At 42.4% G+C, this 13,791-nt stretch overlaps 1 protein-coding gene across 1 annotated transcript in view; it reads right to left on the bottom strand.

Moving 5' to 3' along the window:
* Window positions 1–13,791, bottom strand: part of XYLB (xylulokinase) — a 141,363-nt gene that overhangs the window by 100,895 nt on the left and 26,677 nt on the right. Inside the window, exons 6-8 of the mRNA XM_015832537.1 lie at window positions 10,887–11,015; window positions 9,348–9,413; window positions 4,383–4,455 (exon numbers count right to left, since the gene is read on the bottom strand). Coding sequence (XP_015688023.1) covers window positions 4,383–4,455; window positions 9,348–9,413; window positions 10,887–11,015 — 268 coding nt within the window. The remainder of the gene's footprint in view (window positions 1–4,382; window positions 4,456–9,347; window positions 9,414–10,886; window positions 11,016–13,791) is intronic.

The following is a 13,791-nucleotide window of genomic DNA, read 5'->3' as shown; positions in this document are numbered from 1 at the left end:
ATGATGATGATGATGTTGATGCTGATGTTGATGATGATGATGATGGCAATACTCGCTTTTCCAGGAGTTTGTGGCAGATCTGGAACTGGATGAGTCATCGCTGAAAGATTCCTCAGTCAGATCCTTTCAATGTGTGAGAATGAAGTTACGAGATTTTCAAATAATTTGAAAATTCTAGGAAGGTTTCTCTACTCTTTTCTTGGAAGACTTTAAATGAAATCCTTCCTCTTCCAAGATTTCTATTTGTTTATCTATTTACAGTATCTTCTCTTCAATCATGTCTGATGAAACCACACAAAGAAATCCCTAGAGTTTTCTTCGGAAGGTTTTTTCAAAAGCAGTTTGCCATTGCCGCTTTTTTAGGGTTGAGATAGAAGACCGGCCCAAGGTCACCCAGGTGGTTTTATACCCTAAGGCAGAATTCAAACTCAGGATCTCATGAATTCTAGCCTGATGCCTTCACCTCTACACCAAACAGAGTCTATCCCTTTTGTTACTTCCACGCAATACAAACTGGTGGATACACAAGCATCTATTCTGCTAAAGCAGGGGTGTCAAACTCAATTTCATTGAGGGCTGCATCAGCATTGCTTTTGCCCTTGGGGGGCCGGGTGGGTGTGGCCAGGGTGGGTGCATCCTACTGGGTGGGTGTGGCTGGAGGTGTGGCCTACTGGGTGGGCATGGCCAGCTCTACATCGTTTGCGTCAAGGGTGCCTGTGGGGGCCTGGGCAGGAGTGGGACAGATCTGAGGGTCTCTGGCAGAAGGGGGTAGGACTGGGGCAAGCGCCAAGGCATGGTCCATTTCTTCATTCCTCACAAAGGGTGAACCTCCCCAGCAGGCACCCAGGGGGTGGGGCCACCACGGCAGGGACTGGTTCCTCGCTGTTTCCAGATGACCTTGTGGGGCTAAGACTGAATGTGTTTCAGCATAGATGGCCACCACAAAATTGTACATTGGCTCCCAGCTGGCCTGGGCCAAGGCAGCGGGGACCGTTCCCTCACTGTTTCCAGGATGGCTTCGCGGGCCACATGAAACCACTTCACGGGCCGCATCCGGCCCCTGGGCCTTGTGTTTGACATGTCTGTGCTAAAGTAAAGGGTTATTTCCCAGTTATGTTTTTAAACTTTGCCAAAGAACAGAGCAATAAAGGAATAATCAAAGTCAGAGGCAAATTGGGTCACCTTGAGGATTCATTGGACGGTGGATTCGTGAGTAGGAAATTAATACATCTCCATCCTAGAAGGATGTTACTGGTGGTTGATTCAGAAAGTACAATACATCAAATGACACATTTAAGTCGATTAGTTTCAAGTTTCTTGCTTTGAAAAAAAATCCACACAGAATAAATAAAAATATGCCTAATGCTTTGGGGCACTTCTTTCCACAAAAATAAATAAAAATCAATCCACAGAAATACAAAACGTTCTATAGGAAGAGATTTGCATCTCCAGGAAATGGATTAAACTTCATTCCAGATTGTTCATTTGTGATACACATTGTCTGGTGGAGTTTACTGGATTTTTTAATAGAATTCTCTCCCCAAAGAGATTCCCTCTTATCTTTAATTATGATTAAATACCACCTGAGTAGCCACATTACCAATGCAAATGATATGCACGATTCCTTCTTGGTCAGGATTGTAAGCTAATTAACAAAACAGGAGAATGCCAGCTTGTATCAAATGTAAGCCAAATAGTACCGTTCGTCCTCAATTTACAACCACAATTTCTACTGCTAAGGTAGGTGGATGTTAAATGAGCAGCACCCGATTTTACAATCTTTTTTGTCACAGTTGTTAAGCGAATCATTGCAGTTGCTAAGTGGCTCAAATGGTCATTAAGCAAATCGGGCTTCTCCCATTGACTGTGCTCGTCGGAAGCCATCTGGGAAAGTTGCCAATGACAATCACAGGACCTTGGGACACTGGAGCCGTTTTAAATACATGCCACCCAAATTCTGATCCCATGACCATGGGAATTGCGCAAGAACCAGCCATAAGTCACTTTTTTCAATGCTGGTTTAACTTTTACTAAATGAATGGTTGTAAGTCAAGGATTATCTATATTGGTATCGTCTTTGTCTTCAGAAATTATTACTGTAAGATTTGGTAATGGGCACTCCCTTTGATGGGTTTGGAGGAATTTCTGGAGTGATTCGTCTACATGTAGTCCTCAACTTACGACCACAATAGAGCTCCAAATTTCTGTTGGCTAAGCGAGACAGTTGTTAAGTAAGAAAGACCTGGAGACTAAAACATACGAAGAACGGCTGTGGGACTTGGATTTGGCTAGTCTAAAGAAAAGAAGAACTAGGGGAGACATGATAGCAGTGTTCCAGTATCTGAGGGGCTGCCACAAGGCAGAGGGGGTCAGGTTGTTCACCAAAGCACCAGAGGGAAGACGAGAAACAATGGTTGGAAACTGATCAAAGAGAGAAGCAGCCTGGAATTAAGGAGAAACTTCCTGACACTGAGGACAATCAACCAGTGGAACAGCTTTGCCTCCAGAGATCGTGGGTGCTCCGTCATTGGAAATTTTTAAGAAGAGACTAGACATTCACCTGTCTGAGATGGTGTAGGTTCTCCCGTTTGAGCAGGGGGAGGGACTAGAAGACCTCTAGGGTCCCTTCCAGTTCTATTCTATTCTATTCTATTCTGTTCTGTTCTGTTCTATTCTATTCTATTCTACTCTACTCTACTCTACTCTACTCTACTCTACTCTACTCTACTCTATTCTACTCTACTCTACTTACTCTACTCTACTCTATTCTAAATTTTGCTCCATTTTACAACCTTTTTTGCCACAATTGTTAAGTAAATCACTGCACTTGTTAAGTTAGTAAAACTAAGTGTTAAGTGAATCTAGCTTACCCATTGACTTTACTTATCAAAAGGTCACAAAAAGTGATCACATGATCCTAAGACACTGAAACTGTGGTAAGTATGAGTCAGTCGCCAAGTGTTTGAATTTTGAACACATCAGCATGGGGAAGCTGCAACGATCGAAAGTGTGAAAAACAGCCATAACTCGCTTTTTTCCGTGCCACCATAACTTTGAACAGTCACCAAATGAACTATTGTAAGTCAAGGACTATCTGTATTAGTCTGATTGTTTGGTTGGTTGGTTTACCTTCTGGTTTGAAGGTAGCATCCCTCTAAATATTAGTTGCAGAGAAAGAGTGGCAAAATTCTTCCGCTTGTGAGCAGAGGCATCTGCTAGGTACTAGGAAAAACAAACGCTGGATTAGGATGGAGCAATTTAGTAGGCCTAGTCTGATTTCTTCTGACCTTACTCAGTAGAAAAGAAACTAAATCGGGGAAAAAACTGGACATCATTTAAGGTCCAGCTGTGTTAGACCCTTCCAAGAAAAAAGGGCAACAACACCAAAAAGTACAAAACAATAAATACATCTTCTTGGAAGAACCATGACGTTTTTGCAGCCTGACACACGTTCTATAAAGACATCCAGTTGCAAGGAGCCAATCCAGACAGTTTCAGAAAAAGAAAGCTCAGCCAGAAGTCTCCAAAGACATACTTTGGATTCGGAGCCAAAGGTCTCAAACCACAAAGAAGGAAATGGTTTTTATAGGGAAAAAATGATTTGATCAACATGTATATTAATTAAAGTTAAATGAGGTTAATCTTCATCCATTTAAACACATTCCCCTTATGTCACATTAAAAGAATATAATCTTATAACTTTTGAAACTTTCTGAAGACCACACTCAGGACTTCGCAAGGCCAAACAGAATCCTGAATCCTCAAATTATGGATGTCTCAGCTAATCCCAAGCCAAAATGGACTTGAAGCCAGTACATTTGACCTACTTAACTAAACAGAATACAAGTAGTCCTTGACTTACAACAGTTCGCTAAGTGATTGTTCAAAGTCATAACAGCACTGAAAAAAGTGACTTCTGACCATTTTCCACACTTATGACTATTGCAGCATCCCCATGGTCATGTGATCAAAATTCAGATGCTTGGGAACTGGCTCATATTTATGACGGTCGCAGCGTCCCGGGGTCATGTGATCACTTTTTGCTACCTTCTGACAAGCAAAGTCAATGGGGAAACCAGATTCGCTTAACAACCGTTACTAATTTAACAACTGCAATGATTCGCTTAATAAATGTGGCAAGAAAAGTCATAAAATGGGGCAAAATTCACTTAACAAATTTCTCAGCAACATAAATTTTCGGCTCCATTGTGGTCCTAAGTTGAGAACTACCTGTATAAAGAGACCTACTTCATTTTTCAAGGACCCTCTCCATTTTTGAGTGACCTCTGTTCACCCAAAAGAGGACATCCCACTTGTGTCTATTCTTTCCTACAACTCAGTGTGGGGTTAAGCACATTAGAAAAAGAGTACATGTCACTTACCGTCGCTATAATCTATGGGAGCGTAGGCACCTAGGAACAGAGAGGCTGCAAAACTGCTCACCAAGGAAATTTTCTGAAGGAAGGAAAGAAAAAGAAATAAATGGACAACCAAACAAGCTAATAAACATATTGTCAACGCTGCTAATATTGAATATTCTTGCTTTGACAATATATGCAGAACTGTCTGGTATTTTTAGAGTTAAATCGGGTGACAGGGAAAGGGGAGGAGAAAATAAGGAAAGCCCGGGGAAAAAGAAAAGGAAGTGAATCTTTGCCCTCCAGGTTAATTGGAAGATGTGAATCATGACCCCAAAATAGGGGAGGGGGAAATGCCTGGAACGTTATGAGCAAAGGAAGGGAAATTCAGATCTTAGCATTCCACCATGCTGTGCTGACACTCTGTAATACTAATAAAAGCTTTTTAGGTTAAAAAAAATGCCTGAAAGTTCTTTGAAGTGTTTCGTTAATCAGACACATGACATATATGGCATTTGTTTCTGTTTTACAGAAATTCAAAACAGATTTTTTGAAACTCCCATTGAGTTCAGCAAGCACTTAAAAATATTGTTTTCAGAAAGAAGATTTGAGAGTGCTTAATTGTTGCAAGATTTTGCTTTGGTTTTTTTGGGGGGTTTTTTTGTGTTGCAAAAGACTTAAGCTACCAGAAACCTCTCTCTCTTCCTCTCCCTTACGCACACAAACCCATGGATTTCCAACAAACTGAAAAGAAAATCTTTACAAGAGGTTATGGGGAAGATAGGAGGAGGAAGGAGTATTACGTATATTCACCTCCTGGAGTTTCTTACAAAGTAATAAGGATGGGATAAAATCAAATAAATAAATAAAAAAAATTAGCTCGTCTTCTCTGCATCATTTTATATTGGGAGGAAATAGATCGGAGTCTAGCTATACTCACAGCGTCTGCCATTAAAAGGATGAAAAAGCAAGAAGACCAGAAAAACAGCTTCTGTTGGTTGAAATCATCTAAGAACAGAGGCAAGTAGAATCTTATGCTACAACTGGGTTTCCAAACTGTGCTAAGCCATACAGTAAGCTCTGATTTATTCCCCTACTCATACTCAGCATTCCCAGAATCCAAATATTCTGTTTAAATGTGTCATCTCAGTCACTTGCTGAAGCGGGCAGCCATAATGTGATGGGATGTAATAAGGAGGTGGGTTCCCAGTAGGGAGGGGGTGCATCCCAGAAGAATAAGAGACAACCCAATCCAGATATTTTGTGCGAGAAAAAGAGGGTGAAGACGGTCCCTCCTTAATAGTTCTCAGACTATGTGGGAGATACTGAGAGGAAAGTACTTAGCCTGGCAAGATCTATCTATCTATCTATCTATCTATCTATCTATCTATCTATCTATCTATCTATCTATCTATCTATCTATCTATCTATCTATCTATCTATCTATCTATCTACCTACCTACCTACCTACCTACCTACCTACCTACCTATATCTATCTACCTTCCTACCTACCTACCTACCTCTCTCTATATATATCTATTTAATCTACCTACCTACCTACATCCATCTATCTATCTAGCTATCTATCTGTCTGTCTGTCTATCTACATCCATCCATCCAGCTACCTACCTACCTACCTACATCTTTCTATCTGTCTGTCTATCTACATCCATCCAGCTATCTACCTACCTACCTACATCTTTCTATCTATCTATCTATCTATCTATCTATCTATCTATCTATCTATCTGTCTGTCTGTCTGTCTGTCTGTCTGTCTGTCTGTCTGTCTGTCTGTCTGTCTATCTACATCCATCCATCCATCCAGCTATCTATCTACCTACCTACCTACATCTTTCTATCTATCTGTCTGTCTGTCTGTCTGTCTGACTGTCTGTCTATCTACATCCATCCATCCATCCATCCATCCATCCATCTACCTACCTACCTACATCTGTCTGTCTGTCTGTCTGTCTACATCCATCCACCCATCCATCCAGCTATCTATCTACCTACCTACCTACCTACATCTATCTATCTATCTCTATCTACCTTCTTACCTACCTACCTACATCTCTCTCTCTATCTCTCTATCTATTTAATCTACCTACTTACATCCATCTATCTATCTAGCTATCTATCTGTCTGTCTGTCTATCTACATCCATCCATCCAGCTATCTATCTACCTACCTACCTACATCTTTCTATCTATCTGTCTGTCTGTCTACATCCATCCATCCAGCTATCTACCTACCTACCTACCTACATCTTTCTATCTATCTATCTGTCTGTCTGTCTATCTACATCCATCCATCCATCCATCCAGCTATCTACCTACCTACCTACCTACATCTTTCTGTCTGTCTGTCTGTCTGTCTGTCTGTCTGTGTACATCCATCCACCCATCCATCCATCCATCCATCCATCCATCCATCCATCCAGCTATCTATCTACCTACCTACCTACCTACCTACATCTTTCTATCTATCTATCTATCTGTCTGTCTGTCTGTCTATCTACATCCATCCATCCATCCATCCATCCATCCATCCATCCATCCATCCACCTACCTACCTACCTACCTACCTACCTACCTATCTACATCTATCTATCTATCTATCTATCTATCTATCTATCTATCTATCTATCTATCTATCTATCTATCTATCTATCTATCTATCTATCTATTAAATTTATTGACCACCCACCTTACCCTAAGGTAACTCTGGGTGGTTTACAATATTAAAAAGATAAAGTTTTACGAAGCTTACACACAATAGGAACTAAGTGATAAAAAGATAAATACACAGCCCTAATTAAAAGATGGGGAGGGAGGGTGTAGGATGACCAGGGGGGAAGGTGGTATCTCTTATTAAGTCTGTCAACCATCCGCAATGTGAAGACCCCTCATTGGGGCTCCAAGCCTACTAGCAGAGCCAGTCTTTAAGCATTTCAGGAAGGTCAGGAGGCTTGGAGATCCTGTCTATGGGTGTGGAAACAATAAAAAACTGAGCTTGGAAGAATCACACGTGTCAATCTTGGCTTTAGGGGCTGACATCAGTCTTGACCGCTACTCTCTCCGTCTCTGTTTACAGCAGGGTTTGCACTCCTAGGATAATATAATACTTGATGATCTGAGCTGGTGATGATCTGAGGCAGTGGTTCTCAACCTTTTTAATGCCGCGACCCCAACCGGTCGTAAGTCGAGGACTAAACCGGTCGTAAGTCGAGGACTAAACCGGTCGTAAGTCGAGGACTAAACCGGTCGTAAGTCGAGGACTACGCAACCGGTCGTAAATCGAGGACTTTCCCTGCCTGGGAGCGCCACGCATGCGTGGTTCCGCCCCCTGCGCCAGCCGAGGCGTAGCTGGCAAGCGGCAGAGACAGAGCAGGCCGACCACCAGCTGGCCCAGCTCAAGGGAGGTAAGGCACCCGCCCGAAAAGGGGAAAAAATGGACAAAAAAAATGGCGGACAGCCTTGCTTGGCGACCCCCGTGAAATGGTCAATCGACCCCAAATGGGGTCCCGACCCACAGGTTGAGAACCACTGATCTGAGGTGATCTGAGGTGGGGAACAGCTGCAAATAGAGAGATAACTTTGCTCACTCAGCCGTCCCGCATCCCCAGCTATGCAGCTCAGTTCCTAACAGGCCACGGACCGGCACTGATCCATAGCCTGACGATTGGGGACCCCGGCTCTAAGGATTATTAAGGGGAGGCTTTCTTCACCCTCTTTCTGTAACACAAACTATCTGGACCCTCTTATTCCTTTGGAATGTGCCTTCTCCTTCCTGGGAATCCAGCCAACAACACTCCATCACACTTGCAAATTTAATAAATTAAATAAATAAAATCATGCAAGCCGGGCTCTTAGATAACAGCAGGGAATATCGCGAGTCGAGTTACAAAAGGGGTGTTATTTGTATCATTCCCTCATTTGCCCCTATCCCAGGGGTGTCAAACTCAATTTCATTGAGGGCTGCATCAGCATTGCGGTTGCCCTCGGGGGGAGTCGGGGTGTGTGTGGCCAGGGTGGGTGCAACCTACTGGGTGGGTGTGGCTGGAGTGGGTATGGCCTATTGGGTAGGCATGGCCAGCTCTACATTGTTCGCGTCAAGGGTGCCTGTGGAGGCCTGGGCAGGAGTGGGAGAGATCTGAGGGTCTCTGGCAGAAGGGGGGGGACCGGGGCAAGCGCCAAGGCATGGTCCATTTCTTCATTCCTCACAAAGGGTGACACCTCCCCAGCATGCACCCGGGGGCGGGGCCGACACGGCAGGGGCTGGTTCCTCGCTGTTTCCGGACGGCCTTGTGGAGCTAAGACTGAATGCGTTTCAGCATAGATGGCCACCACAAAATTGTACATTGGCTCCCGGCCGGCCTGGGCCAGGGCTAAGGCAGCGGCGGCCATTCCCTCACTGTTTCCAGGATGGCTTCACGGGCCACATGAAACCACTTCGCGGGCCACATCCGGCCCCCGGGCCTTGTGTTTGACATGTCTGCCCTATCCCCTACCATCCGTGGATACCCATGCACCCGCTCAGACCTGATGCATTTTGAAAGTCACTCGATCAAAAGCTAATTTAGCTAATGTTTGCAATGCATTTTGGAACTGCATTGGAAGAGACAACCAAACATTTTTAAAAAAAGGAAAATAAATTCATCAGTTAATAACCCCCATCTCTAATCTCCCCCATTTTCTATAGGAGAAGGGATCATATCTAGAATTGCATTTCTGGCATAAAAGTAAGCCTTCAGTTAACAAAATAGCTAATATTAACCATTCAGATTAATGTGATGCAGCATCAGCAGCCACTTTTACTGAACCTTCTTGCATAGATTTCTTTTCCATTTTCTCTTTAATGAGGGGTTTTTTGTTACCATATTTATGCTAATGTAATTTGAACCAGCATTGTGATAAGTTCCCCTTGCAAACCATAATAAAACCTAAATTAGTTATGATTCCCAATAAATGAGGAGAAGATTAGCAAACCTCAGTTTGTGAATAGACTTCAGGATCCCGGCTGTAAATCTTCGCTATCTGGTTTCCTGTAAAACGCTGAGAAAGGACAGGCTACCAATATTTAGGAACACAAATTGCAAATGGAGTCAATAATAATTAACTCAGCATAATGAGTCCAAGGCATTGCACCCTGGATATTTTAATTTATTAAAGGCATAACAGCAGTTGCTATTCAGATGCAATAGGCATAAAACAAATGATAATGCATTGACAGGTAAATGTTTAACTCACCTAGAGTTTAAAAAGATAACTGAAAAATAGATTTCCCCATAATATGTATTTCAGAAACAATAAATCATGGAAAGTGATGTTTCTGGACATTTAGGCAAGATTTTTAAAATTTGCAGGAGTGATTCATTCGTATCAGAAGTGGAATGTGCAACACAAATGTGTGCACACCTGGAACAGTATGTGCAAATGACCTTGGGAGACTGAAGGAAGAGTTGCTGCCTTGACAATGGCTATTAAATCAGCCATTGAGCCATTGGGAACCGGGCCGCAGAAATGGCGGGCAAGTGCATGAACAGGTGCTCCACTTGTGCAAGCAGCAGGTGGACAGACGGCTGCACATGTGCGCGTGCTTGTCCCCCACTCACACGGAACCATCCTCTCTCCCCCCCCTCCCCTGCCAGTGTGCAAAGCGAGAAAAGTTGGGGAACTCTGTATTAAATGACGTTTGAGTCTGGGGGGATTGGGGTGGGGTGGAGATGGAAAAAGGATCTCAGAATGATCTCCGTAGGGAGAGGAGAGATAACTTTCAGGCTTGCAAGATTCGGTTATTGCACTCATATTATAAAAATAAAGTTAGTACTCATGGTTGGGTGTTTCTTATCTGGACTACCTCAAAAGGTTGATGTCAAATCTTGCAAGTCTCCTTTGGGATGTGTTCTCCACCACCACTCTCATAACTCAGATTTTGATTATCAAACTGTTGTCTAGGCTAGGCTGTGTCTCCCTCTTCTGCTGTCTCTCAAGGTCAGGGGTCTCCACTTGGCCACTTTAAGACTTGTGGACTTCAACTTCCAGAGTTCCTCAGCCAGCCACCCTGTTCAAGGTCATTCTCATATACCCCTAGAAGATGAGACTTCAGGCCATACAACACCCTCAATCGGTTGAACTTAAGCAGGACACTTTGGAAGCCTTGATGGGAGTGTGTGGGAAGTAGAAATGGTTCATCTCCCAGATCCCTCCCATTCTCATCCCCACCCTAATCATGAACAATTCAATCCTGCTCTCTTCCAGTTTCTTTATCCATCAGTTCGTTTCATGTGATCTTCTAGAACAGGGGTAGGCAACCCCTGTTCTAGAAGATTTAAAGCCAGCATGAAGATCCTGATCCCACAGGAATCACATCTTCCCTACTCTAGTGATTTGAGCAGTGTTGTTCAACCTTAAGGACTTTAAGACGTATGGACTTCAATTCCCAGATTGGGGACTTCTGTCTTAGACCATGTTCCCATTAGACCTTCTTGGTCCTCTCCTCTACTGTCTTCTCCAAACAGCTCTCACCTCATAAGCCCGGGAGCCAGTGATGTGAGCTAATTTCTGAGCCCCGCCGACCTTTTTTTCCAGAGAATTACACTGGGCAGCTGTGCTGGAATCCATCCAGATTGGACTATTGCTGACAGAAAAGCAGTTCTGTTGGAAACAAGGGGTGGAAAAGACAGCAGAACAGCCAGTGAAGTCAAGAGTTGCAAGTTGGTCTAAGACAGGAGTAGGCAACCTTGGCTCTTTTATGACTCGTGGACTTCAACTCCCAGAATTCCTGAGCCAGCCATGCTGAGGGGAAAGGGAGAGGTTTCCAAGCTGAGCCATGCTGGCTCAGGAATTCTGGGAGTTGAAGTCCACGAGTCATAAAAGAGCCAAGGTTGCCTACCCCTGGTTTAAGACAATACAAGTAGTACTCAACTCAGGGCCACAACTGAGCCCAACATTTCCATTGCTAAGCAAGACAGTTGTTAAGTGAACTGTGCCCCAATTTACCACACTTGTTAAGCGAACCACTGTCGTGAAATGAATCATGTGGTTGTTAAATGAATCTGGCTTCCCCCATTATCTTTGTCGGAAGCTGACTAGAAAGGTTACAGATGGGGACCTCGTAACCCTGCAACATAGTAAACACATGCCAGTTGCCAAACACCAAATTTTGATCGTGTGACCACAGGGGTGCTGCAATGGTCATAAGTGTGAAAATCAGTCATAAGTAACTTTTTTCAGTGCCATTGTGACTTCAAACAGTCGCTAAAAAAATGTTATAAGTCCAGGACTATTCGTAAAGTCAGAGTCAAAAATTGGCTTAGCACAAAAGTACATCTTACTTCCACGCTAGAATGTATAACTGAAATGGTGCAGAGGAAATATTTTAGCAAGGAAAAGTAGACATTATTTTACACATTAGACATTATTATCTACTTCGAAACATTCAAGTCACAGCAAACTTACTAGAGGCTACACCTAAGCTGTGTGACCCAAAGTGAAAAACAAGAGGCAACTGGAACTTCCTTATTTTTTTTTTTGAAGAAGTTTCACTTCTCATCCAAGAAGCTTCTTCAGCTCTGACTGAATGGTGGAGAATGGAAATATTTATACTACTTGCAGACAACTGGTCATTTGCATTCTTTCAGAGAGTCTTTGAGGCCACTTGGAGCTGAAGAAGCTTCTTCTCATCCAGTCAGAGCTGAAGAAGTTTTTTGGGTGAGAAGCGAAACATCTTCAAAGAAAAACAAGGAAGTCCAGTTGTCTTTGGGTCAACCATGAGCTGGATGGCTGAGAATCTCCATAGACCAGGAGTAGGCAACCTTGTCTCTTTTATGACTCGTGGACTTCAACTCCCAGAATTCCTGAGCCAGCATGGAACAACCTGGCTGAGGAATTCTGGGAGTTGAAGTCCATGAGTCATAAAAGAGACAAGGTTGCCTACCCCTGCCATAGACACTAAGCTGTGTAAGAAGCCACATTTTGCTTTTGATGGTGTTTTTAATTGTATTAAACAACCCAGGTAGGATGCATTTTCTATACAGGTAGTCCTCAAATAACGACAATTGAGACCTATCCTGTCTTTAAGCAAAATGAAATATTTTTCCTAAAACATCAAAGCATGCTCTAAAAGAGGTGTGTTTTTTTTTTAAAAAAAAAGCCAACAAAATCATAAACTCAGGAGGAAGAACATTTTAAAGAGATGCAGTGACTACAGGACAGTTTGACTCTAAATCATTGCAAGCAAAATCTATTACTGTCAACAATCTTTCTCAAATATTCCTTTAAAACATTCCTCATACAAGAATCATTTCACTTCGAACATTCTGTGATTATTTTGACCTTTTATTATTTCTTTTGGTTTGAGTATATTATTTTAATTTTTTTATTTATTTAATTGTTAAACTTAATTTTAATTTTTAATGCTCTTGTATCTATGCTCTTATATTATTGTAAGCCGACCAAAGTTACTCAAAACAGTTACGGCAAGCAACATATTAAATCAATAATAAATAAATAAAATTTGCTGAGTAAATTTGACTCAACAGTCTCTTAATTCCAGCATTAACCTCATTTTTTTTTATGTATATGTCTGAAATGCAAACCTGCAAAATCTATTTATCACATTAAGAGGACAAGTTGGATCAACTAAATAGGTCTACCTTAGCTGAGTACAAAAAAAAACCACTAACTGAAAGTCAAAAACATCTCTAGAACCTATGTGGATTTTTGCAAAAATGGCACCCTTAAGTCAATCCAGAGCTTGGTACAACAATGAAATCAGTACGTCACAATTTTATTTGTCTATTTTATGAAGACAGGAGCAAGTAACAATCAACCTCCCCTGCTCTTTTCTTTCCTAAAAACTAAATAAATGTGGAGTGTATCACATAATCTACGTAAAGAAAAATCCATCACCTTGTGATGTAGTATCAGCTGCATTTGTTCTTAGCCAAGAAAACTATAAAGCATCTTCTACGGCAGGGGTGTCAAACTCAATTTCATTGAGGGCTGCATCAGCATTGCGGTTGCCCTCGGGGTGGGGGTGGGGGTGGCCAGGGTGGGTGCGGCCTGAGTGGGTGTGGATGGAGTGGGTGTGGCCTACTGGGTGGGCATGGCCAGCTCTACATCGTTCGCGTCAAATTCAAATTCAAATTCAAATTTATTTGATTTATATACCGCCCTTCTCCCTTGCGGGACTCAGGGCGGTGAACAGGCACATTAATAAAACAGCAATATCATAATATTTAAAAATATTCAAAACTAATTAAATTATTTGTCCTGTCCTAAAACCCACTATAATAATATAAAATTATACCCAATTTAAAATTTTAGAATTTCAGATTTATGCCAGACCGGCCTCTTGGAACAGATAGGTCTTTAGGGCTCGGCGGAAGAGGCGTATGTCCCCCATTGTACGGAGGTCAGGGGGCAGCTC

This window comes from Protobothrops mucrosquamatus, unplaced genomic scaffold (genome assembly GCF_001527695.2).
Source record: "Protobothrops mucrosquamatus isolate PMUCROS unplaced genomic scaffold, P.Mucros_1.0 scaffold5, whole genome shotgun sequence".
Lineage (NCBI taxonomy): Eukaryota > Metazoa > Chordata > Lepidosauria > Squamata > Viperidae > Protobothrops > Protobothrops mucrosquamatus.
This window is presented reverse-complemented; position numbering and strand designations above follow the sequence as displayed.